This window comes from Siniperca chuatsi, linkage group LG1 (assembly GCF_020085105.1).
Source record: "Siniperca chuatsi isolate FFG_IHB_CAS linkage group LG1, ASM2008510v1, whole genome shotgun sequence".
NCBI lineage: Eukaryota > Metazoa > Chordata > Actinopteri > Centrarchiformes > Sinipercidae > Siniperca > Siniperca chuatsi.
Window position 1 is genome coordinate 30,646,517 of NC_058042.1, and position 24,697 is coordinate 30,671,213.

At 40.7% G+C, this 24,697-nt stretch overlaps 1 protein-coding gene across 2 annotated transcripts in view; it reads right to left on the reverse strand.

Moving 5' to 3' along the window:
• cdh8 (cadherin 8) overlaps window positions 1–24,697 on the reverse strand; it is a 93,537-nt gene that overhangs the window by 30,346 nt on the left and 38,494 nt on the right. For both annotated transcript variants that reach the window (XM_044200753.1, XM_044200744.1), the window contains exon 4: window positions 4,392–4,511. In XM_044200753.1, the coding sequence (XP_044056688.1) occupies window positions 4,392–4,511 (120 nt within the window). The remainder of the gene's footprint in view (window positions 1–4,391; window positions 4,512–24,697) is intronic.

Below are 24,697 nucleotides of genomic sequence, written 5' to 3' on the forward strand. Positions count from 1 at the left end.
ACATTGACCCATTTTATTAAAAAAAAATGAATAAATGAATGTCATTTAAAAACTTGTTTCAAAAGGCAATGGAGTGTTAACACATGGATGGTTCAGTATATATTTTTCTTATCTATTTTACTACTACTGCCGGTAATAATCATAACCACAGAGAACCACATGCAGTACATAGCGTATCAACTCACTTGTCCTTGTGAGTGTACATAGGACACACACAAAGACGTCTGAAGGATGGATGTGAGTGCACATAAACACATACAAAAACACGTCATCAAAACAAGAAATCGGTCACCATTTTAAACCATTAACACGACCAATTAAAGTAAGGATGGTAATATAACATTTCTCCTTCTTATTCTAATTTCTGCTCTGCTTATAGAAATAATCACACTCACATGGGTGTATGCTTGATGTGCATGTGCAACATTTATACTCAACATACTGAATCATGTGACCGGTCTAAGCAGTAAAAATGCCTAATGAGTCTGATTTTAGTGCGAGCTCTGACTGTCGTCAAAAAGGTAGGCCTACCTCTCCTCTAGTCACGCTAACAAATGAATCGATAAATAAAAAGAGCAACACAAACAAGACACTCGTACTCCCTCATCCACGCACACACACACACAAACATACTTCATTCATCCTGCTAGAAGCAACACTCTCATCTCTGTTGATCATCGTTAATTATTCAAATTAATTCCTAATCACTGAAAAGGGAGGATAGACAAACACTCATTTCCATAGATATTTGCCTCAACTTTTTTTTTTTTTTCCACCAACCATTAACCAAGTGATGAATTGGGGCATGATGTTTATTTATTTATTGAATGCTTTTCATTTCCAATGTGGCATGGCAAGTGTCAAACGCATTCTAATGGCTGTTTTCCTCTTACCTTTTATTTTTCATTAACATTCATTAAAACATCTGGCTCACTTGAATGAGCCATCTGCAGTCACAGAAAGCATGAATGCTAATCCTTAAATTGTCCGTTCAGTGTGGTTTCTATAGCCATGTTCCGCCGCAGATGCTTCGAGATTGTGACACCTATAGCAGTGAGGACGAGCCCAATTTCTATGTGTTGAACTGAGTGCTCATCCTAATTATGTACATACATTTTGAGACTCCTTTTCTTGAAGCTTGTTTATTGTGTGCTGTTTTCCAAATTGTGAGCAGTCGATTTCCATCTCATTTCTTATTAATGTAATTTCGCCATTATTTAATCATATTGCTTACAGACACATGTTAAAAAGTCAGCTGAAAAAGCAATTAAAGATCCAATCTGGAATCTGTTTTGAGATAACTTTATGCATGATGACGCTGCCAAAGAGTTTGCCTTCTGAAAAGATGAAGTAATTATTATTATTATAATTATTATTTTGAATTCATAACACGCAACTCAGTGATGCCCAGCTCTGCTCATATGGATCTTATAATTTTGTAGTTTTAATAATGAATTTCATGCAGCCCATTGTTGAACCATACAGTAGTTCACTGACATCAGTTGACCTAGCTAAACCAGGACAAACCTTGCATTTGTCTTGATGCATCCCACTGATACTTTTGTCCTCACCCACCTACATGCGTAGCCTGTACTTCCTGTTGTGAAAGGCTACACGTGTATCAGTCTCATTCAGCACCGTCCTCACTGGTTCAGTACAAGGGCCAGGGTGATTTTACTATGCAGATTGCAATCACCTGTGAGTAATATTGTGCGTACATAATACTTTCCATTTGCGATGCCTTTAACTGTTCTGATCTAATCTGACAAGCCTCATGAAGAACTCATCAAAAGATCAAAATGTTACCTTATTAAATTTATTGGGAGTCACTGATACAGTGTGCGGATTTTCTTACTGTGTGGCTGCATTATTTCATGTTTTAATTTAAACTATACACTCCTCATTTTAGTGACGGTGCCCCCACTAATACAATCTTTTCTGACACAGCGTACAGTTCATGTTTTCAAGTGTGAAGCACGAGCATGCAGCTGTAGAGGGAAGGGGTAGAGAAAGGGAGCGAGCCTGGGAGCCTGAGTTAACAGCAGCCTCATGCAGCGATAATCTACAAGCTCATTTCATAAAACAGATGGGCTGAGTTACCTGCAGTCCTTTTGTTGTTACACAACTTTTTAAACAATAACCAACATTGTCAGCTCCCTTTTAGCATGCATATGATAATGTTTTTCCTTACGGGCTTGCTAAAAAGAGGTGAGGTGACATAATAATGTAGACATTTACATAGTGGTGAACAACACACTCGTTAACATAGTTGCCATGCGGTCTTCTGACAAATGCTTTTTTTAAACTATAAAATATTTTTTGTCCTTTCAGAAAATGTATGCATTTTTAGCCTAATGCACAGCAACAGAGGGAGAATATCTCAGGTGGGCCAGCAGGTGGGGAAGCTGTTGCATCTCCACCTGCTGCAACCTGTACAACCTGTAGCACCTGCAGGCAGTGCACATGTACATCCACCCTCTCACTCACTGTCTGTCTTTCTCATTTAAATCCAATGCTGCCAAAACTCAGGCAACATTATAAATGCAAATAGACTGATTTAAAACTAAACTATAAATATGACTGAAATTTGAATGAATTCTAATGAATTTGTTGGTTGAATCCCTTATAACAGATGCTGCAAGAGGGGTGACCCCCCCAGCCTAAATGCCATCTTAGAAGAGCTTCTGTTGATTTACAGCAGAATGTGCATGTATATTCATGTAATCAGGATGTGGATGTCTTGTTGATGTTTCATCTCATTTTTAGATGCCACAGCTTACCACAGCCAAAAAGCAAAATTGATTAAAATATAATTAAATATTTCTGTTATCCAGTGATCTCTCCTAAATGTATTTATTGGAATCCATCTAATTATTCATCATCTACATAACTGTCATTTTTTCCTTAAGTTGGCATTTTTTTCTCCGATAAAATGACAACGCATGTTATAAGTGCTAAGATTTGCTATGTGTTGTCAGTGATATGCTACAGTTGTTTCTGTCTGTTCCTTCTAGCCAAGCTAGTCTTTCTCTTATGAAATATTTCAAAACAGTCAAAAGTTGTTTACAGACTGGGCATCTAAAGCCTAACCTAAGCCATGTCAGTGATTTTACACTGTCCATAGCTTTTTGATTGATGAATGAGTTTTTCATACGATCCAAGCAGCCACTGGTTTATTATTTTTATTCAATATGGTGTAAAGTTCAACTTGCACTGACTGAAAACTTACTTGAGATAAAACAACTTACTTAAAACAACATGCATCAAAGTTAAGTTATGTTTATATGGCTGACCAGTTAAGAGCAGGGCCTTTTTAGAAAACCCTGTTGCCTTCAGGTGACCGTAAAAAGCTTGAAAAAGTTTGGTCAGCACCTGTCAACATTTGTAATACTACTATAATAACTACAGTGTTATGGTTGTACTAGTACAAGGTATTGTTAGCTATTGGCTGAGTGACTGTGAAAATATTTCATCTAAATAATGCAAAACTTGCATTATAATTTTCCACTGCATACTGTTTGCTCTAAAGTGGCTACAGTCTAAACATTCGGTTGTTTGTCAGGGGTCTCATGCACAGTTGAGGCCTATCGATATACAATAAGTTAGACCTTTCGAGGGTAAAGTTAGTCCAGTCAGTTGGAAGTACTCACCTAGAAACTCGGTCAAATAGCGTTAGCCCACTACTTGACCTTAGTTAACTTTGTAAGCTCATTTATCTAAGCTGAGTCAGATAATGAAAAGGACAAAGGACATAACTAAAAGGTTCTGGCCTGGCCCCGTCTAGAAGAAAAAGACTCGGAATAATTCTGGAATAATCCTTAGATGTAATCACTGTCTAACTGTAAAGCCTATTTCTTTCCTTTTTGTCCCATTATGGGCGTGGCATTCATTCATTACATTTTGTAATACATTATGCTCTCCATTGGTTAGAAACAGACAAAGGATTTGCACACTGTATTAATCGCTCCCATTAAAATTAATGAAGCAATGTTTCGATCTCACAGCGATCTTTGTCAGGCAAACAATGAATAACAGCACAAAAAGCTCTGCCTGCCCCACAGAGGTGTCCTCCTTTTGTGTCTCCTTTTTTAAAGTCATTGTGATGACAACTGGACCTCTGTATTATTGTATGTGTAGAATTTAGCATGCTATTCATAGTGTAATACTTCAGCTGGTTGCAGTAGTCAACTTGGCACAGCCGTCCTACACACCCCGTCCTCTTGAATCCTTTGTGTCAAACGTGCTCCAAAATGTCCTCCAGTGTGTGCTGCTTTGTCTTCTAATTAAGTAGATTTATGGTGGAAGAACACAACCCTCACAGAGTTTGTGCCCACGGAATAGAGATTAAGCTTAAAATTCTAAAACACCAACAAGCACAGAACTGCATTTACCTGAGTTGGGGTCAATGGAGAAATACGGTTGTCCCTCCAATATGCTGTAGACTAGTTTAGCGCTGTTCCCGTACACTGGATCATCAGCATCTGTAGCTGTTACCCGGGTAACTGGGGTACCTGTGGGGCAGAAAGACAGAGTTATGAAGCAGAACTCCATAGACAATCATCTCTACATAGCTCTGCACTGAAATTTGGAAGTGCTGAGCCAATCAGGGTGAGACTATTCAACCCTATGTGGGGTTGATTTGTTCAAAAATCCAGTCCCATCTCTATCAGACATAGTTGATATTTGACCCTCCCCTACAATGCTCCCTTCAGCAGACAGAAAAAAATACACAACCCCCCCAATAATATTTGTGCAGTCCCTAACCACAATGAAATAATAAACAAATTTGAACAAGCATGTGTACCCACAAACCCTATTTTGTATATTGCAACCGCATGCCCCGAATTCGTCTTCCAATCGTGTGCGTACAGTTCTGCCGTCAAAGCGTCAATTACTTTCGGCAAATGTGACATGACTTCAGATGAAATATGTTATAATGGGTGTTTGGCCTAACTGAGCAAACCAGTCATGTCGGTATGGATTAGTCTTTTAGCCTCTTGTAATGCTAGCTTCTGCTGGATATGTTAGCTAGTGTGCAAATCAACATGACAGTGATGGATGTGTCACATACTTATTGTAACACAGCAGAGAAAGTAACTGTGTGTACTGATGGCCAAATCGTACTTTTACATGCTTTTCACAACTGTTGGTCCTCAAGAACTACAGACCTCAAATATACACACTGAAATGTGTGTTGCGGCACCGGAAAACACTCTGTTGAAGGTTATAAGATATACGAATGTATGTCTTTGAGCCGCAACACTTAAAGCAAACTTGTTATTGTAACTGGTGGCACAGGTATTCTTAAAATGCTAAACACTAGAGCAATTAGCCATTACCTTCATACCAGCAATACTCAATGTAGCAGAAATTATGTGCTTTATTAAATGAGGTTTGCAGAAAATGTACGCAAGGACCTTCATCAATATACCAACTCTGCCAAACGCTCAAGGCAAATCAGAAAATAGATTAGTGACAATACAATCCGCCATTCACAGCTCCATTATAAGGTATCAGGAAAAATGCACTGAAAAATGGAATATAAAGAGACCGTTAATGCAATTAAACTCATCCATTTTAATTCACAGTGACCTAGCTCCCCATCAGTCTCAGTGTGAGGGAGTGTGTGTGAGAGGGAGAGGGAGAGAGAAAGGAGAGAAAAGAAGCTGATATGCTGACAGTGAGTAGCATGCTGGCAGGAAGCTACAGATGGTATGGTAATTGTTTCTGTGAAAGATGTTTAGAGGTATTCTGACAACAAAGGGAGACGTCCCTCGTCGCAGACGGCGCAGGTCCTGCACAGACACCTGAGTCTGTCCACTGCAGACGAAAAGGCTTGTAGTAAAGACCTGCGCCAAGTATGAGTCCTGGCTCCGACATTGTGATTCAGAGGTTTCAGTCGTGAATGAAAACATGAAAATGACAGATGTGTTGAATATTATAAAGAGTCCGGTGTAGACCTGCTCTATAGGAAAAGTGCAATGAGATAACTTCTGTTATGAATTGACTCTAAATAAATAAAATTGAATTAAACTGAATTGTTGAAAACACAGTCTCTGCAAAGTCTACAATGTGTAACCCACAAATCAGACATCTGTATTCTGTTGGCATATTGTCTTTTGCTGCTTCTACAAGCATTGAAACAGCCCCCAACTAACCTGCTGACCAATGTGCAGCACAGTGGGGACTTAAGATACATCTAAGAAGTTCAAAACAAACTCTGGGAATACATATTTTATCTCCAAACCAAACTATTGCAGTATAACCACTGCAAAATAGAAAGGACATGAATAGCGCTACACCAAAGATGTTTTAGATCCACATGGTACAGTTTTTGAACTTATCTCCTTCTTTATGACATCAGCTACACGTGTCAACCATTGATTAATAGTTACCGCGGTGTCTGTGGTCTTGTAACAGCAAAACAAAGCAAAAGCCACCTTTGCTCTTGAACTGAAGTAGCAGTTTCACTGTTGCAACCCAATTATTTCACAGTGAGAGAGCCTCAAGTGGTCCTCTGAGACAAAGGTGTTCTAGTAATTCATAGTCTTATGATGACCCATGCTGTTGTGTTGCCAAAGCTTACCTTGTAAATTGCATACCGCTTGTTACACCTCATGCCTTTTGCAGTGTTTAGATCACAGCAGATCAATGAGCTCGCTTTCTTTCTGTGTTTCTGCTTGCTGGGATAGCACTAGCAAAAAAACTGCACGTTATAACTTGCGATGTGAACTGCTGACAGACTTGGAATTTTCTCTACTTGAATCCACTGAACTGGCGCTCAGGTCACTTACTGTCAATTTACATGAAGTAACCCGTGAGCATGATATTCAATATTGTAGCTATTAACGCTGCATATCATTGCATTGACTACTCTCCATAAGCTGCATGTTTGTTGTTGAAAATCTCAAATAAGTTCAAACCTACACACCACACAGAATAACACCTCAGTATGAGGTTATCCATGTGTGCTATTCACAGTTCTGCCTAAAAACCTGGCATTACGTGTACATTTCCTACAAACGTGTTAGATAAGTAAATAAAACATTAAATAAATCGGTTGACAGTATGTAAGGAAACATAATTGTATGAATTATATCTCACAAATGTGCGCAATAATTCAATTCAGCATTGGCATGCTCATGCAGTAATGCTGAGAAGTAAATTATGTCCTGTGTGCCATAGGTGTTTGCCAATTGTCAAATGAATAAAATGAGAGACAGCTAAGGAAATTGCACCTCTTTTTTTCAGAGATAGAGAGCCTTATCTGCCTTAAAGTTAAATTACTACTACTACAGAGGGAGAAAGCAGCCATCTACACATCCCTAATTATGAAAAGTACCTTCGTACTTCTAAAAGGTGTCTGACTATTGCAAACAGCCTTTATAAATTCAGTTACACTATGGATTGAAGCGGGGGAAGTAGAGGGTAGGAAAAAATCTTCATAAAAACAGTGGAACCGGTGAAGCATGAAATAGCTCCCTCTTTCTTTCCCTCCCACAGGATAAAATGCTCCTCACCACCCCTGATAAAAAAATTAGGGATTAGGAAAGCCTGTGTTTTGGTCCTGTTTCAAATCAGTGCAGATTAGCTCATCCTTCCCCTTGATAATGCACAGAAATTTCAGGGCCACTGCAGAAATGGATGCAGCTGTAGGCCAGGCAATGGGCACAGAAACTCAATTGTAGGAGGAATATTGTCTCTGGCTTTTATTTGAAGCCTGTAGCATTGTGGTGATTACAATAATAGCAACACAACACCTATAAACTTCTAGGGATGAAAAAGCTGAATGCCTGCTAAAAACAAAACCCATGCAGCGAGGAATTAGGTATGTAAAAAGCCTACAATGGAAAATGGATTGGAAATGGAAAATGTTCACCCAGAATGCAACTGATGTCCTGCGCACTCTAGTGCTGTGGCAACTTTTCTACCTAAAAACTGTTACTTACACACCATTCTTTGTCAAACCTGTTAGAAATGTGCAAGTGGGTGCAATCATGCTATTTCCTGTCTAAATGGATTAGTCTCACTTTTCTCCTGCTGTCTAGCAGATGCCCAGACACTGAAAGATTGCATATAACCTTTTCCTGGGAAAGCAAATCTACCTCTGTTGGTTTGGGCAGTGGCCCACAGAGTGACACGCATTAAGCATGTTTGAAATTACAGCCTGCATTAACGGTTGTTTTCCCACGCTAAGTGTAATATCATTAATCATGTCCTGAAGTTCACAGGTTTTAATACCACACCAATAATTTAAACACACATCATTTCAAAGGATGCCATTACTATATATGAGGCATTTACATCAAATTTACAGCTGCTGCTTTTTTTGGTCGAAGGGCCTGCAGTTTCTAAAGGGGCCTCAGAATAAAGACATGGGGGTCTAGCCTCCTGTTTTATCAACCGACAGAAATAATAGGACACCCACTTCCTATTTACTCTGTACACTGGCTCAGTGATAGGAAATCAATAGGAATCTTCCTTGAACCAGAGGGAGGATAAATTGGGGAATGCAGCCCAATGTGACACACAATGGCTGTGGAAGGACATTGCAGCTTATTTATGTAAAACATTATCCCACAACACAGCTTCATCTGTATAGCCTTCTTTCCTTAGAAGTATTGCAAAGATAATCAAACAGTGGAGGGTCATAAAGATGTGGCTTTAAGCCATCACAAGCTGCTCATTTGCAGACGCTGACTGTACGCTGCAGGGTGACAGGAACAGGAAGTGAATTTGAAAATTAAACACCATACTTGTTTACAGCTTTATCTACAAATAGCTATTTTTCACAGATATCTCCACCATTAAACTTTTTCAGTTGACATACATAAGCACAGTCAGGTGTCCGAAATGCTAAGACGTTAATTTACCCCAGCTAGGGTCATCAAAAAGGCAGCTGGATGATAAAATGAAAATGAGGAATATTGTATTTTCTTGTCAAATTAACACCATTGTTTGAAACTATGTGTGAGGGGCTCCTGCACAATTACATTTCTTGAAAAACCGGATGAAATAAAACATCAAACTATTGTACAAAACATGTTATGCAAAGATGGAGCTCACTTTATAAGATGCTCTGCAAAACACTGCATTGCACAAAACTATTACAAAGTCTTCATTACAATGTTTATATGCACAGAGGCTCTATTTTCCAGTTGATCTCACAAGAACATGAGCTGCTTTTTTCCCCTATTTCCCAGAATTCCCCCTCAGCATGCTTACTACAACTCAGCAAACCGCACCACAGGGAAGCACTCTCAGCTCAAGTACCATCATACCTATAATCATTTAAAAGAATGTGTCATTACAGTTCATTTAGTATTGCTGGAATGCTAGACTGCTCCTCCATATCCCTCCATCCTACATGCATGACAGCTGTGTAACATCTCAGCTCTGCTCAGCTTGGACCAGCTCAGAAGCGTGAAGGGTAGAAGACAGGGGGCATTCATATGTATGCAGGCACTGAGCCATAGAGAAGAGATATCACTGAGGCATGGGGAGAGCTGTGGGCTGCGTGAGGCGTGGGGCTAACAGTGCCCTGCTGTGAGCCCTACCCGGGTAAAACAATACTGTTTATGTCTGACTGGCTTTACACTGCAGGGGTCGAAAGAGAGAGAGAGGGAGAAACACGGGGATAAATAGAGAGAGGGGCAGAGGGGTAGCGCATAACAACACATACTGTACGTCTTGGTGGTTTATTGCAACAGCAAGGTATGCACAATGAAATTGGAAAGTTTTCTTAAAAAAAAAAAAAGGGTTTTCAGGTAACGCACCACACCCTTTTAGCAGCCATTTTGGGGGTCTACAGCTCTTAGTCAACACCAACTCTGGGCAGCTGAAAAAGTAAAGTGCTGCTGTCTCAGAAGAACTGAACAGATATGGCTGTTTTTGACCATTTCTTTACAGAAAAATGTGACATATTTTGATTTTATGTGATGTCAGCTTGTTAGCAACAAGCGACTTGCTGCAAACACAATTGTACACTAACTAGCTGCTAAAAGCGAGCAGCTAAAACAATAGCAGTTAGCTAGTAGCTATAATAGAGCGCCAAAGTGAAACTGAAACTTCCGGTTTTTGTTCCAGAAGTCAGAGAAGCTCATTCAAAATCCCACTAACATTTGTAACAACACTTGCACAGCCTTGGAGCAGAGCCTTTCTCAACAGTATGTCATGTGGCTCGCTTTACATGTCTACATAAGGACAGTAGTTTAAAACAAAATTGTAGTTTTTTTATATATATTTCTGTTTTTATCAGCCTTTAATTAACACTATTTCCCATTATCATTTCCCTACACCTTTGCGGGCTGAACGTCAACGCTCGACAAATGAGGCGAGTCCATGTGCAAGTCAAGGGGCCGAACAGCACGACAGAGAGGAGTGAGCGTTGTAAATGTTTTTAGACAGCAGAGATTACAGCTAAAAAAATGGCTTTATAAGAGTGTGTTGTTGAATTTTATGGATATGGACAAAAACCAAGTTACAATGACGTACCGAAGTAATGAAATACCCGCGCTTGCAAATTTTCATCGGAGCTGTAGTTTTTTCTATGCTCACAAAGTAATCATTGCTTAACTTTGTTTAAATCAAGAAGGTTTCACTTTCTTATAGCGACGGATGTAGTGGATGCTGATTTGTCTCAGAATATGGAAAGTAAACTCCAGGAACACACACAAACCAATCTGATATTAATGCTGCTGCGTTATTGGTATTGTTCACAAATCTTTTTCCTCACATACTCTAACACAGTTTTCTAAATGTCAATTTATTTCACAAAATGCTGTGATGCTGTAACATTTCAAAATCTGCAGAAAGACTGCTGAGCCTCTAACTGGCATTATAATGTTTCATGCACTCAGGTAAATGTAACATTTGTATTGGAACAATCTTCACAGTCAATTGCATTTGTCTCCACTAGCTGTCAGCCATAATGTGATTACTATCAACAAAAAATAGACTTCTTGACTGTGATAATATAAATGTGAAAAAATTGGTTTATTATTCAGAAATTGCAAACCTCAGAATACATTCATTGGGCAATTAGACAAAAAAAAATGATGTTAAGTGCATGCTTACTGTAGCTGCTCCCCTGTCATTTAGAATTAGACAGTAGTGAGTCTGTCTGTTGGTCAGTAAATATTTTTCTGGTCTCATGACTGTCACTTTTCTTACAACAGCCCATTGCAAACTAATGTAATGAACCCAAGCACAGTGAAAATGTCATAATGCATCCCATGGCAATGACTGGTTAAATGAGTCCAGCCTTCACTTAGCCACTGCTCATCCTCCCTCCCGCTTTTCTAGGTCAGAAAGATGGCGTGCCAAACCCTTTTTCTAAAATGGCTGGTCTGTCCCCTGATAGCGCCATTGCAGTGACAGGAAAGTGATTATGTATTGATCACGATCACATAGACACTGGTGTAGCTCTCTCTCCTGTCTGTGGGCAGAGAGGATAATAGCTCATGATCAGACAGGGAGACTGACAGCCCATCTCTCCCGGCAGTGCCACCAGCACTATTTTTGGACAGTACCACCTATTTGATTGAAATGCATGTGCACGGATGGGGTATAACGCAAGAATTAAGAGGCGATTAGCGCTGTGAGGCAGAGTATTGTCAAATACAAAGTGTAGCGCTGTGCTGAAGTGTGGCAGGCCAAAGCTCTTGATAACACAGAAACGGTTGTAACGAGGTGGAGAAAACAAGCGTGTCGAGGCATCCTTTCATCCATCCATCTATCCCCGTCCGTCTATTCTCTCAGAGGAGAAGATGACATACTTGGAGCACTGCCAGTTGATTTTCCTACAGTAGTCAAAGCCAGTTTTAGATTCCTGGGCTGCAGATGGGCATTTATGGCAACACTGCAGATGGGCATTGAGGGAAACCCGTAAACAAATAAGCATGCTCATAAACAACTGGCATGTGCACTTTTTGTCATTTGCCAATGAAGCCTCAAACTTCCCCACCCCTTCATTTGTCACCATTTCCACCAAACACTCATGTTCTACAGCCCGGGCTGTGACTAAAAGTGGTGACTGTCCTCTACCATGATGTTTTATACTTATATCGGGAAGATGTAAGTATTTCAGATTACAGGGAGACACAGTAAATAATTGCAAAGCAGGAAAAAACATGGTCTCCCTCAGCCCATCAGTCTTCATAACAGGACTAATGCATACTCATGCTAAACTGCATGTTTCAGCAGGGCTGCAGAACGCAGCTGAGGAACAGGGCAATTGAATGAGGAACGCCCTGCGGAGGCCGAAAAGATCAGGATATACAGTATGTGTTTATGTCAAGCTGTAACACACTTTTAAAAATTGGACTTGGCCAAATACAACATGGGCAAGAGGAGGGCTTACAACAGGAAAAAAATATCAAGATATGGTTGTCAGCATCCAAGAAATTGTTCCCCAGAGCCAATGATGGATAAGGGACGCTGCGCTTTTGAGGAGTAAGGGACCGTCACACTTAAGCACTTACATTGTCATTGTTGTAGTACAATTACTAGTCTTTTATAAGACAGAGAGGAAGCCGTCACAGAGAAATGGGACAGAGTCTATGTGTGTGTGTGTGTGTGTACAATACGTGTCTGTGTGTGTACATGACATCCCTATTTCAAGGATTTGGCTACTGAGTCTGCTGCCTTGACAAGCCGTTTACAGGAACGGCAGGAACAAAATAATTAAGTGGGTCCTTTGTTCCCTACTGATGGCCGTGACATGTGCCGCCATTTTAAAGGGTTGTGTCATTGATTCACTTTAATTAGTTCATAGGAAATGTGTGCAACACGCAGATAGAGTTCAGGACTGGAAGTCGAGGACGGAAAATTGGGCACTTCACATGTTTAATTGCTCCCAAGGCATTTACAATGGCAAGGTAATAACAAAGAATAAGGCAAAGTATATTGTCTAATGAACAACTTTATCATGGGTAAATGAACAAAATGTTGCTTAATTTGAGAACTCTGCCACATGGGCAAGGGTGTTTAATGTGAATTATGCCTCCTCAATTAAAAAAAAAGGAAAACATAAGAAAAAAAAACCAAGTTTCAGCATAATGCAAAACTGTGGTGGGAAATGAACTTGCGGTTAATATTTTTGACACACTACATCAGCACAAACTCCTGAGAGTGGTAAGCCAGAGATCAAAGTTATTACTTAATACCAGAAATGAATTACTTATGTATACACTGTTGCCAAAATGCCCTTAATGAGGCATGTAGCCCAGTACGGTTCCAGCTGAGCTGCTCAGTGGCCAACAGTAGACAACTCCCAGTGTGTGTGTTTATATACAGTATTTCTGTGTGAATGGAGAGCTGCTGTACACCATGGAATAACACAAGCAGACTATATAAAATGCCCCTTATAGACAGAAATTTATAACAAGAAGGGACTTAGGATGAATGGCCTGATATACGATAAAAAATACCCACTGTCCTGCTCACTTTAACTTCCTATTTGAGCATTCTTGTTTAGCTACAAACTGTGCAGTTTTCCTGCTGGCCTATCAAATTCAAGCTTCTCACAGTAAGTTAGCAGCAAATGTCCTCAGTATCAAATCCTCCTGCAAACCCTTAGGCCATATCAGCGGTGAGAAAAATCACAAAAGATATCGCAGCAAACTTCACTTGAAATCCAGACAAGAAAAATAGACAGCTCTGTGCAGACAGGGAAGAAGCCTTGCTGATTCAAGGCGGGGGAAGAACACTACCAAATTATTGGAAATTGACTAAATGGACTGTACTTATATAGCGCCTTTCTAGTCTTTCTGACTACTCAAAGCGCTTCAACTACATATCACTAAGAGATGCCTTTGCCACAGTGTCTGATCATTTTCAAATGCAGTGTTGATGTTAGCTTGTGATCATTTTTAAAGACCCTGAAAACACATTTTTTTGAGGGGGGGGGTCTAAGTATGAGTTTTGGGGTTAGAACAGTTTTGGGGTTTTCACATGAGAGATTTCTGTATTTGTGTTTTTTTTTTGTTAGCTGTCCTCATGAAGTGGGCGGGGCTCAGTTATTAAAAGGTGATATCACATTCCCATGTGCCATTCAAAATTAAGAAATATATGAATCTAATTCTGATGAGTGTTGGTGGGTTGTTTGCTCATGTTACCAGGAACTGTCAGTCAAATCTGATCAAACTACACCCACACAGTCCTGATTGAAGCAGATGAGACTTTTAGACTCTTAATAAATAATAAATAAATAGGGTTTTTTTCCCCAAAAACCCTAACTTTAATTGTGTCTTATTTAGACATTAATATTTAATCTTATGGTGAAAAACTTATAACACTAATATAACGTAGTTACATAAGGTAATCTCAGATATGGGTAACATGACATGAAGTAAGTGTGTAATTGAAAAATGTGACTAAAATAAGACATAAGACAAGGACTAAAATTAAACTAAAATTAAATTAATTACTCATTGTTGAGTACATTTTAACATACGCTAATACATTACAACTTGTCGCAAAATGTAAACCCCTGCAAAACTTTACGCGATCCACAGTCCGTTCCAATTGTATAGACTGAGTGTATAGGTAATACTCGGGGGTGTTTTTCAGCTGTCTGTAACAGAAAAAAAGTAAATTTGCTTTAGGTGCCAGCATGAACATTCACATTCTTTCAGAATGTGCTATTTTCATATTCTGGGGGCAGCAGCAGCACTGAGGATGACGTTGGGTTAAAAACAAAGGACAGGAGTTGGAGGGAAGCGTTGCCATCCCTCCCTCAGCAATGACTCCCCCAGGCTGCTGCAGTGCAACAAGATATTCTCAGTCAATTACATGTTTTCTATTCTTACAGCATGCAGAGGTAAAATTGAAAAAAAAAAAAAAAAATCTCAAGCCACTCAATGGCACTGGTAGCACACAGTCTGTAGCCCATAACCCCAGCAATTGGCCCATCTAAAAGCAACGTGTGACAGAGGTCCTCCACCTCCCACACAACTGCAGTAAGACACTGAACTCCACTGAATCCATGTGGTTTGTTTAAGCGCCGAGCACACTTCTAAGTAATACACTCTGTCATCTGACGGCTGTCCTGGAGTGAGAAGGGTTAAAGCGTTTTCCCAGAGGAATGTCAAAACGTACTACGTGACTGGTGACTTAATGTCTTCGTCAGCCGGTGAGAGCGGTGCTATGCTGCCGTCTGACAAGCAATCCATCAAAGAGAACACACAGACAGAAAGCTGCATGCCGCCACATAAAGTGTCCGCGCGACAGACATGCTAAAATACACGGCTACAGCGCGCGCGCGCACACGGACGCACGCCGACACACACACATGCAGGCATATCCACGATGGAGACAGACACACATTCATGCGCTTGTTAACATGCTGACAGTCATAAAACACAGGAAGACAGACAGATGCACAAACACACTCCAAATACTGAGCAAACACCTAACCTACCTCTAAACTCTCAAAGTAGATGGCCAACAGAAAAAAATGGGGGGGGAAATGACAGAGGAGGAGAGCGACAGAAATGGTGGAATGTGGATTTACACCCCTAGTAATCCCAAGGTTTGTTTACACTCCCAGAAGTGAAGTGAAAATTTTAAAGGGCTATCTCTGTAGCGTGCTGGAGAGCAGATTCACCCAATTACACAGCAGCCCCCAGTGTGACATAGTAAACCTGCTGTAGGATTGACTGTGTGTGTGTGTTTGTACACGTGGCTTTATATATGTGTGTGTGTGTGTGTGTGTGTGTGTGTGTGTGTGTGTGTGTGTGTGTGGACACCAGACTGTGACTGCGGTAAAACCACAAACTGACTAAATCCATACTGCAGTGTTGAGAGCAATACAGCTGCCAATGCTCCAATACACAAACAGCCAGAGCAGAAGAAGGCTGTGTGATGCCACAAATCAGACAGCTGCATGACAGCAAGACAGGAGGGTAAAACACACAGTAACCAGACCTGAATTTGGTATCGGTCTGCAATAAAATACAATAAAAACAGAGCATTTAAAGTAATATCTGAACAGGAAACAAGAGAAAAAGAAAAGTTTAAAAAACTAAATTACAAGCAGGGCCATGAGGCAAGCTTTTTTTTTTTTTTTTCATTACTTTCCCCTCATTGTATCAGACAGCTGAGGCGTGGCAGTGACTGTATGAGCCAGGCGAGGGCTTTAGTTAATGGGGACAGACATCAAGAGGAGGGCCTCGCCCGTACTGGAGATTTGATCCTTTCGTCTTATCAGCTTCTTTTCCAAATGACCTTGCTGTACGGACTTTTATGCCTCTCCCCTTTATTCTCTGCCGGTGATTGGATGGGCCTCTCTAGTCTCAAATCTCCTCCACCTTGATGAATGTGTTCCACCCTCATTTATGTTGCACTGACCAATCCCCCTCCACTACCAGCGACAGTATGGCACATGAATCTTGGCTGTAGCCACTTGAAGCTGTAGTCACACACACGACCACATACAAAAAACAGCTAATAAAGATATTTGCTAAGCCCCTTATTTGTCTCTTGCAGTTAAATTAAGTCTGCACAGTCTTTTGTGGGAGCAAAATGTGAGTGTTATTATGTCTTTCAATGGGATGCAATTGCTGCTTTTAATTTTAGGTACTGAGTGCCTGCAGCATCCAAATAGCTATGGTTGGTACCTCAGACAATTAATAATGCAGACATGAGAGAACTGGGTATCCTGTTCTTGCTGCTCAACACTGTACAATCACCTGAAGCATGAAAAGGGAGTGCAGCCTCCGACACACACACACATTCGTGTTGACTTTTGGCTGCAGAGCCAAAGAGCAAAGTTTCTTTCTTTTTTGAAAAAAAGCAAAGAGTAAGTGGGAATGATGTGCTGCACAATACAAGATACAGCATGAAGGCGATGCAAAGGAGCAAAGAGGGATGCAGAGCAAGAAAAGTGCAGTGAAAAAAAGGCCCTACAACACAACATTAAATATCCACAACTCTCTTGAATAATTAATAGGTGAGCCACGGCTGTGTACTGAAGAATGCGTATGAGAAAGCATCCTGGCATCTTAGCAGATATGAGTAAGCATTTGCCAAGTCTGCGAACTGGAGCCCTCCTCATTGTGCCTGTTATAGCGATGATGCAGAGAGGACCTCCCACTCACTAGCATGACTTCAAACAGTCCCTTGTCACTTCTGGCTGATATATGACACAGCTGATAAGGACACACACACACACAGGAAAGTGACATTACATCCACAAACCTTTGAAATGGAACTTTCCAAGTGTCATACTGAAAGATTCATTAGCAAAATTGCATCAAGTCCAAAGTAAATGTGTTCTGACTTAATCAGTGGAAATGAATTCTTCCAGAAGTTAATAAATAACGCTCTAAAATTACAGAGCTAGAGTTGTGTACGCATAAATAAACGAAGAAACGTCAACAACAACATTTTTTAAAAATTCTTCTGTCAAACATTGTAAACACGAACACGTTGTACAGTTCAGCAGTATAGCAGAGAGAAAGTGCAGTGGCTCAGTGTGTCCTCTGTAGAACGGGGGCCGATAGGCAATTAGTGAGTAAATGTGTGACTGAGAGAGTGAGAAAATGACTGTTTCAGCCGAGCTACACCAGATCTATCTCTGGTAAGATGTTATATGCACCCGGCCTAATGAATGCAGCTGGTGGCGTTGGCAGCAAACGTCACTGATCTCACATGCAGGTGAGGTTGCAGTGGAGCGACACAACAATGTGCAACTTCTATTAAGTTGCACATTGTTGTGTGCAGCAAAGAATTATGTGAGTAATACACTTGCTGCAGTGAGATACAAAAAGCACGGGAACACAAAGGTTCCGCATCTGTGGCTGTGAATTGTAGCATATGGTATAAAGCAATAACATACTCAAGGCCATGCTATACTGCGTGGTACTGGTGTGCTGGGGGTCATGGAGTCACAGGCTGAAGGCCAGCTGCTGTAGATCAGTGCTAGCATAATACATCTGTTACTGATATTTTTGCTGTTGAGAGGCCTTGAAAGAAAAAGCCATGTTTTATTTATACTACCCAAACAGAAAGAAGTTATATAAAATATGTTAAATCCCTTTAAGATGGATAAAAAAAAAAATTCTATCATGTCTTGGTCACAACAACGTATTGTTGTTACTGCTCTGTGTCTACTTACATGTACAGTAGACTCACACCCACTCTTGTCATGGTGAGACAACCTGTGAAAACAGTTGCAAAATGTCTTCTGTGGCTCTGGAGGAGTTTGGCAAGCCTAAGAAATTTCTCTGCCTATGGAGACTACAATTTTTTAAAGAGATGGCTTCATTATGGGGAGTGTGAGGTTCAAAAGGTGTGGGCATTTACCAGGCAAGTGGGTGTAACAAAAGACTCTATCGAGTTGTATTATGGGAAGTGTAGGATCCGGAGTTTTTTGGAGCCAGAACCGAATTAGGGACTAAAAGTGAGGATATCTCGCTCGTCCCAGCATTGATTTTCATCATTCTTTTTTTAAATCTGTCTCGTGCAAGTCCCCAATTTTATGGAAGGACAATGCTACATTGATGCAGCAGTCTTTTAAAATGAAAAGTACTCATAATAAATGGCCCCTTGACTGTGTGAAATTATTCTTTCATTGTGCACAAGCTCTCTCTGTTACTGCCTTACATCAATGGCAGATCAGAAGCACACAGATTCAAATCAAAGCCAATAGATATCAAAGGCTTTACCACCCTTTTTGGCCCAGTAGAAAGCCAATGATGGTTACAATTAGGGATGCAACAAATAATTATTTTCATTATTGATCCATCTGCTGTTTATTCTCTCAAATGATCCATTCATCAGTTAATCATTTGGTTAATAAAAAGTCAGAAAATAGTGAAACCCATTACAATTTCCTAAAGCAACATGTGACATCTTGAAATTGTGTTTTGGACTGTTGGGTGAACAAAACACGGAAAGCAAGCAAAGAAAAGCAGAACATCCTTACAGCGGAGAAGCTGGAACTAGGGAACGTTTGGCATTTTTGCTTGAAAAATGACTAAAACAATGAATCAATATCAAAACAGTTGCTCACTAATTTTCCATCGATCGACAAATCAATTAATCCGTCTTAGCTTTAGTTACAATAATGCTAGCTTCTGCAAGTCCATCCTACACCCAGAGACAGTCCGACTGCAAGACCGTTTACATTTGGACTTGTTTTCAGAAAGTAACTCCCTTAAAATATTCATTCATTCATTCATTCACCCACAGTAAGCCTATCTGCCCACTACTGGCCATTAGAAGCGTCTTCAGCTGACATACTGAGCCAGGATCAGTCCCTCTCCTCGAACGGGAAACAGTCCCTTGTCACTTCTGGCTGATATATGACACAGCTGATAAGGACACACACACACAGGAAAGTGACATTACATCCACAAACCTTTGAAATGGAACTTTCCAAGTGTCATACTGAAAGATTCATTAGCAAAATTGCATCAAGTCCAAAGTAAATGTGTTCTGACTTAATCAGTGGAAATGAATTCTTCCAGAAGTTAATAAATAACGCTCTAAAATTACAGAGCTAGAGTTGTGTACGCATAAATAAACGAAGAAACGTCAACAACAACATTTTTTAAAAATTCTTCTGTCAAACATTGTAAACACGAACACGTTGTACAGTTCAGCAGTATAGCAGAGAGAAAGTGCAGTGGCTCAGTGTGTCCTCTGTAGAACGGGGGCCGATAGGCAATTAGTGAGTAAATGTGTGACTGAGAGAGTGAGAAAATGACTGTTTCAGCCGAGCTACACCAGATCTATCTCTGGTAAGATGTTATATGCACCCGGCCTAATGAATGCAGCTGGTGGCGTTGGCAGCAAACGTCACTGATCTCACATGCAGGTGAGGTTGCAGTGGAGCGCTCTAATGACACACGGCTGTTATTAGTGTCAACTACACACCTGTTGAGCCTATTCTGTCATACAAATATTTTGACCTTTTTTTTTGTCATCTACATGTCAAAAAATTATATAGTCATCTCAGGCATAAAAATGTTTTTGTAATCAAAATATGCGCAACTTAATAGAGGCTGCAGTGTTGCTGAAGGGTGGATGCTGCGTCCTTGTTTTCATTCTCAGATTGATTAACTGACCTTGATGCAATGATCAGCAGTGTGTGACAGTATGACAGCGAAAGATGAGTCTTACATGCATTTCAGGGCTGGAAAAACTGTCATTACAAACACTTAATTAAACAGTACAGTAACCTGGGACGTGACCGGTTAGGTGTTTTTGACAAAAGACCTTTTCATGTATTAATTCTAATGCTGCAGCCTTACAAATATTAAAAACAAGCATTCAGCCAAATGTCATTTTTAACCTTTGCTTCCCTCATGTCCCATTGTACTACTGTTGACCCTGTTGCATGAAATCCATTTAATCACATCTACTCAACGCAACAAAACAGAGGGTGGCATTTGTGACAGCCTCGGCTATTCACATTCTTCTCCTCATCATTACAAATACAGGCACACAACAGCTTGCACACATGCTCTGACACACGAACACACACACACACACACACACTTGCTCTCATTTACCTTCCCTTTACTGAACTTTGTTTATTATTTACCTCTTTCCGTTTTATTTTTCTTTTCTTTCTACTTCATGGGCACAGCAAAAAAAAAAGAAAGAAAAAAAAAAAAAGAGGTGACTTTGTTTGAGAAACGGCGCTGTGGATAAGGAGAAGGCTGCTTTTTGTCCTTAGTCTCATTGAGAGCTTTTTGCTATTCATTGGGGCAAGGCAGGCAGGCCAGCAAGGCAGGCAATCTTATGCAGATCACATTGAAGGGCTTCATTACCTAGAAGCCAGCTACTTTTTGTTCTCCCTCAAGGGAAGAGTGAGAGAGAGCATTAGCTTAGCAAAAGAGATCTATGGCAAGCAAAAGGGAGGGTGAGCGAGGGAGGGAGAAGTACAGAGAAGGAGAAAAAAGTGTGTACATGACAGAAAGAGAGGGAGTGCGTTACAAAGAGAGTGGGTCTCTGCGGGCTACACAGGGGAGCAGGGACAAATTACACCTGAACAACAGCATCTTTACGACTGCACGGTGGCTTTATGCTAACACAGAGATGTTTTAGTGCGTGTGCACTTATATGCACTTGTGCACGTGTGATCTGGGCGTGTGCATGAGATACACGTGTGCGCGAATGCCTGCCTGCATGCTCTAGGAACAAAAAATGCCCCAGGAGGCTTTCAAGGGCTTATATTACTGTATCTGGACCAATGACTGATGATGTTACATACATAATTCAGGTACATTGGATAATAAATAACATTTGATGAATTTGTAATACATGTATACACGCTCGTATGTGATATTGAGCAGCTGCGACTGTGTGTGTGTGTGTGTGTATATTTTGTTTTGTTTTTAACTCCTGAACAACATGTGTTAGCTTGGGAATATCTGACGTGCCCTTTTTTCTTATAGAGGCTATGTAATGGCTAAGTGTGAAGCAAAGAGATGCTGAACTAGCAATGACTCTCTATCAGCTGCTGGGTGTAGCTACAGGCAAGAGCAGTGAAGAAGAATGGAAAAAGGTGTTGCTGGGTTATTGACAGGTGAAAAGTATCACAGACGCAGACGTGGATAAAACCAAAGCCTACGAATAAACCCACACACACATGAACATGCACGTACACACAGATGTACAAGTGCAGATGCTGTTGCCAAATGAGGTGAGATAGATAGGAGTAGCAGGTTATTTACAGAAAAACTCCAGCGTGTCAGTTAAATCCTTTTTGCCTCGGAGGCCTGTCCTATTCCCATTTAGCACGGCCACAGAAAAGGGCAGGCTGGCATGCACGTTGCCTGGCAGTTAGACAGGCCTAAGAGAGTCAGCGCCTTGGCCAGGTTCACTGCTCTGACCCCCTCTCACCCCAGCTCAGCCTGTGAGCCGCCCACCACCATCACCACAGCCCTGGTCTGCCCAGCCCAGGAGCCTGCTCGTCAGATGTGCCCTGGCCCAGCACTGGCCCAGCTCTGGCCCAGCTGCCCACTATGTTAAAGGGCCAGGGGCCCCCTGCCACTCAGTCCATCTGCCAAGCTGCAGACCAGTCTAGGATCAGAGAAGAGAGAGACACAAACACCAGACACCCTCGCTTTTAGCTCTCTGCTCAAAGCTCAACAGAGAAATGCCAGATAAAAGATGCACTATAAATGTGCTTTTTTTACTTATGTGGGTTGCTTTGACCCTGAAACACTGCAAGGGTTTATTCAAGTTAAACTGCATTTACTGCATTCAGACTTAGACTTTTCAAGACCAAGATATGTTCAAGATTTACTGCAAGGTCAGCATAGTACAATCATATTTTTAGGTATATCAAGGAAGGGGATTTTTATAGAACATCTGGCCCGAGTGGAGCATGAAATGCTCTCAAAATAGCTCAGCTTTCCCTGTATTGATCTGAAAGATGCCAATGTGTAGAAAAATAAGTGAAAAGCAATACGAATCAGTGTTAGAGATATAGATTTAAGACACACACTTTGATGCACATGCTTTGATGAAACATACAGTAGCATTTAACAATGTTATCCTTCATGCAGGATTATGTATCAGTGTATCACTTATAAAACCGTGTGGGTATTAAATCATCTGTGATCACAGTGAGCTTTCTGCTGTATGTTGGAAGCGTGAGCCGATCAGCTCTGATAAAGGTCTGCATCTTGCTCATTTCCATACGTCTCCCCTTGATCAAGTCTGCTCATTTATCGTCCAAATCTGTGATGACAAGCCTTTACTTATTTTCCCAGCTGCCGGTGGTGATGAGAGCGTAATCAGAAACATCATTAAGGCCCTACATAGACGGCTGTGCCTGCTAGTGCTGTTACCCACACCCATAATAACTCTGAAAATGCAAATCAACTCCAGGTAATCTATTAATGTCACTTCAATTTTATGTCTGCGCTCCAATTTAGCAGATCTTGACACATTTGGCGAGGAGCCGTGCTTCCATACAGGTATTCATTTTGCTGGGGTTTCAGAGAGCACGGCCCGTGCGAAGAGGAGACGGGCCATCTGTCTCCGCGCCCGTTTATTAATCGTCCTGATAATGAAGCACACTCACAGCCTAACACTCCTGGGGCACCTCTCGCATGAGTTCCATCCGGCAAAACAACTTTTAGCAAGTTTGTTTCGCAGTGTCGCAATTATTGTCATTCACACCCCCCTTAGTGCAGGGAGGATGGTCTCGCAACCTCTTCCTAATTACCTGAAGCGTCACTTCAAGGAGACTTTGTAATTTCCAACTACATCACAACCCCCTTGTTAGCTGCAGAGGGTAGCAGAGCCTCATAATTCCAGCATATGGTCGACAGACATACAGGGGAATTTGTCAGCTTGTACTGGCCTTAAAGTCGAAGACCCCATTAACAGGAAAACAGGATCTACTAATCCCGTGAGATCTGTGAAATCCGTGCAAATGAATTCTAATTCTAATCATGGCCAGGCTTGCACAAATAAGCAACAAACTCACTTTTAATTGAAGTGACAGTGAAACACAGTTGTTCGAAGAATATTGAAGAGATATGGCGAGGTAGAGCATATCAAATATTAATTTGATTAAATGAATTGATAATGGTTTGAATTTTTGTCTTTCAATTAAAAGAAAAGATCACACAGTCCTTTGCTTGCCTGAAGATCAGAAGCAGATGAAATTACACAACCCATGGATTTGTAAAACAAAATCAATTAGATCATCTAAAAAAAATGCTGTATGTGGTTAAAGCTGCACTAGTTAATATTTATATATTAACAATGAATCAAATGAAATCAAATTCTGATATCTCGGAATTACATAATCACAATTACAACTGAAAATAACATAGCTGAACATTATTGACAAGTAGTCTACATTCATTAATTTGTTTGTGTCCTCCGTCCAGTTCCATTGTGTTGTGTCACACTTGCAGTATTTATGTATTTGCTTATGTTTTCTGTATTTGCAGCGCATTCCTTTATACCATGTATACGTTTTCTAAAGTTGCAGTGTGCTGCGCTCTCCAGGCCACTGGACTAGCTTCTGTTCATTCGTTGTCTGGGTTTTCTAGCCCACAACCTCGTTTCCAGCCATGGCAGGCAGCTGTTTTCAAAATGGCAGACATACGTTAGCTACTAGCTAGCGTAGCATAGTGGAGCATTTAGCAGCAAAAGAGCTTTTTTTCAGTAGATGGTGCATGGAGACTAAAGCAGAGCTAAAAGAAGAGTGGAAATTGGACTTAAATCTCTCAGGTGGCCAGAAACCCAACTCCTCAAATGATTGTCAGTGCTGCTCTGTGTCTGCTGAATGTCTAAATATGCCACAGTTTGCATGTTCACTATAATAACTTCATAATGGAATGTGTTAATGTTGTGTTAGTTTGTTCGAGTGCCCCCATGAAAAAATAAATTAATGCATTTCTTAAACACACGGCAGTTTTCCGTAGTTACTAAAAAGTTGGCATTTTGGAGATACACTTCTTCCCCCTTGACAGACTACTACTGGCTCCTTGCATTAATGAGATCAAACTCTATTCTGACTGGCAGTCTCTCCTCCAGCACAGCCATCACCTTTGCTCTCCACCTCCTCTCATTGTTGCACTGTACTTTGAGAGACGATCCACTAAACAATTAAAGTGGTCCATTCTCAGCTATCTCAGGAAAATTAAAGTCAGAGAAAAGTCACAGAAAGCGACACATCTTATCCGACTGGCCCTTTTAAAGGAAGAACAAAAGGTCTTCC